The sequence below is a fragment of the Fibroporia radiculosa genome (assembly GCF_000313525.1).
Source record: "Fibroporia radiculosa TFFH 294 genomic supercontigs, scaffold54890, whole genome shotgun sequence".
Lineage (NCBI taxonomy): Eukaryota > Fungi > Basidiomycota > Agaricomycetes > Polyporales > Fibroporiaceae > Fibroporia > Fibroporia radiculosa.
In genome coordinates this window covers 1-2,924 of record NW_012133112.1, presented here as the reverse complement: position 1 = coordinate 2,924, position 2,924 = coordinate 1, and the positions used below count along the sequence as shown (strand labels likewise).

The window sequence follows — 2,924 nt, the reverse complement described above, 5'->3', positions numbered from 1 at the left end:
AGAGCTGTTAAGCTCAGAGGATTGTGATGTGAAGTAGAGAACAGTAGACAATATAATCAGTCTGACCTCTCTACACTGTATTGCTCTGGTATTTATACATGAGAGACCAGACCCCTAACACTACTGGTAGTACACCTAACACTTAGCTAACTGATGCTCCCAATACACCATAGGCTATCTAAGAAAACCTGATATGTGAACACTCTGCCTTGTGTTGAGTCAGTAGCACAACAATGATGATCACCTGAACAGCCTGGTGTGGTTCTAGGTGTGATGGGGATATTCCATAGCCTTTCCCAATTGATGGGATAACCACCTGACTAGTAACATGTCACTATCTATTACACTATCCTTATCTAGTGAGATATCTAATCAGATGAGATGTAGATCATCTAACCACTAAGATAAGATAGAAGCTAAGAAATTCTGTAATACTGGAGGTACTGTAGAATCAGGTATCTTCCACTTCTGACTCAGTGGTGTAGATGCTGAGTCAGATGGTGAGAGTGATTCAATTTGGCTTATAATAAGTGATGGAGATGCTATATTGACATAAAATCATTAATATGTTTACAGAATATACAGTATGTGGACAGGCTTTTCCAGTTTTGGGCAACCCCATCTGCAAGAATTGGATTGAAACCTTGTTGAAGACTGCAATCTTGAAGTTGCTGCCATCTCCTGATTGGGCACAATGCTCATACAAGAAATCAAACAGCTGAATGACCTCTTCATGCTTCCATTTTGTGGCTTTTGTGTGAGAGGTTGATGCAGGCTGTGCAGCCTGCCCAGCAGCAGCTGCTGCTTGTGAACCAGTATTGTTGCCAGCCAGTCTTCCCTTGCTGCTACCGCTGCTTGTTGATGTTTGCAACCAAGTCTGAGCCATAGCCTGAGTGCAAAGCCAGTCAGCAATAGTATGTTGACTTGGAGAGATTTGCAGCATATGCTGACAATTATAGATACCAGTGTGTTTGAACAGCTGCTTGGATGCCACTTCTTGCACCTCAACCACCACTATCTCAGTTAGATGCCTGCTGCCATGTCACAACCCCACTCCTATTCCTCCTCTACTGGTGCACCCTATGCTGTCAACAGCATGCCTCAATGTACTGTGGGTCACCCGCATGCAGCAGGTGGCACCAAAGGCCCCCGCTTTTCTCCTTACCCAGCACCATCTGGAACCTCCTGTGCAGCATTGCGCACACACATCCCTGTCCATGAGGACAAGACGATCAGAGCATCGATATTTGATGTCTTTGCCTGGGACAACCACACCACAGTCTCTGACCAAGGCCTCCCTAATCCTGCCCAGGATCCCAATGCGATGTGTGGGGATGATGAGGGGGATTTGAGCAATCTCACCAGTGATGAGCAGGTGGGTGATTATCCTGGTGCTTATCCAATAACGACTAACACCCCATACCCTCAGCAGTCGGCAGCAGGATTGTGTGTGGAGTCACCAGTCCCTATGCCCACTACTCAGGAATTCTTCCTCACCCAGCAATACACGATTTTCTGTGTGCACAAGGTGGATGAGGAAGACCCAGACTGGAAATATACGGTGGAGGACCTCATTATGGTGATGCAGGACTCCCTTGAAAATATGACCATTGCAGTGACAACAAACTAGAAGCAACTCCAGCAGACCATCACCCAGGATGTTGAGACCTTCAATCCTGAGGCTCTCAATATTAAATGGAGGTTGATTGTTGTGGTGATGGGTAGTCTTCAGATTTCGATCAACAATGTTGTCAGCATTGATCTGGCTCTACAAAACCTGGCCCTCTCCCATGCAGTGGGACAGCTGGGACACTGGAAGCGCATTGCTGAGGCAAAGGGTCAGGTTGACTGCAATCTGCAATGATTTGCAGAAGGCATTGAGAAGGTGCTAGATAAGAAGATCAAGACCATTGGGCAAGCCATAGCAGGGAACACAGCTACACTCAAAGCTCTGACTATATGCATTGAGGGGATTGCCAATGTCCCCAGGTATGCTGCCACCACTGCCAGCTCCTCTGCCAAGGGGAAGGAGAAGGCCATCACTATTCAGGAGCCCATGCCACCTCCCAAGGGCACCAAGCATCCCCTCCCATCCACCGCCACCTCCTGCACTCAGTCTCTGAAGCCACAGGTGGTAGTAGCCAGATCAGCAAGTTCTCCCTAGATGCACCTGAGGACTGGGGAGTCCTACATAATGTAGTGGACATCAGATCGGTCGTCCCTGACATTGACCTGACGATGGCATTCCAGCTTGCCCAAGGACAGCGCAATAGATGAGGCCCCACCCTGCAAATCCAGAAGGTAGGCTCCACCAGTATGAAGGCAGCAAAGGGGGGGCAGGCTTACCAGCCTGCCCCTCTGGCCATGCCCACCCCAACTGCTGCCCCCATAGCGCACTGCCACAACCCGGTGGTCCCCCCTGAACCAGCCCCCACCACTGCTTCTGTCCCTGCACTTACGAAGGCCCCAGTTCAACATGTCCCCCTCCCTGGCCATGCACTCTCCACCAAGATGGTGAGGGTGCTTTTTGGCAGGATCCTAGATGCCACCACCAAGCAGCTGCACTTCACCAATGTGCAGCAGGCCATCACCACTCTCTTTGCAGGGATTGGCTCTGCAAACTATGTCACCTCAGGAATGTGGAGCCACTTGGAAAATGAGCTCTACCTTACCTTTGGTGAACAGCCAACAGACCCAGAAATAGGGTTGCTGGTACGTGACCTTGCCAACATCCTTGTTACAGCTTTGGGGGAGAGGGGGGTTCTTTTCCTTTTCCTAACTATTTGTTGTTGACCCTGTACGATTACAACTGATCTCATCACTTGATGTGTTTCATCTACATCAGTGTTTCATATGCATTGCGTTTCACTTATATCTGTTAAGGGACCTGACGACTGAGGATCAGGAGTTCAACTGTTAAACTG

At 48.9% G+C, this 2,924-nt stretch overlaps 2 protein-coding genes across 2 annotated transcripts; both read left to right on the top strand.

Moving 5' to 3' along the window:
- Positions 1-1,039: 1,039 nt before the first annotated feature.
- FIBRA_09494 (uncharacterized protein) lies at positions 1,040-2,164 on the top strand (the record flags this gene model as incomplete). Its single annotated transcript, XM_012321787.1, has 4 exons — positions 1,040-1,375; positions 1,430-1,579; positions 1,631-1,838; positions 1,893-2,164. 4 exons carry the CDS (start codon positions 1,040-1,042, stop codon positions 2,162-2,164), a joined length of 966 nt encoding a protein of 321 aa, XP_012177177.1.
- A 152-nt stretch (positions 2,165-2,316) lies between these two features.
- FIBRA_09493 (uncharacterized protein) lies at positions 2,317-2,779 on the top strand (the record flags this gene model as incomplete). The annotated part of the gene is made up of 2 exons (XM_012321786.1): positions 2,317-2,712; positions 2,744-2,779. 2 exons carry the CDS (start codon positions 2,317-2,319, stop codon positions 2,777-2,779), a joined length of 432 nt encoding a protein of 143 aa, XP_012177176.1.
- Positions 2,780-2,924: the final 145 nt, after the last annotated feature.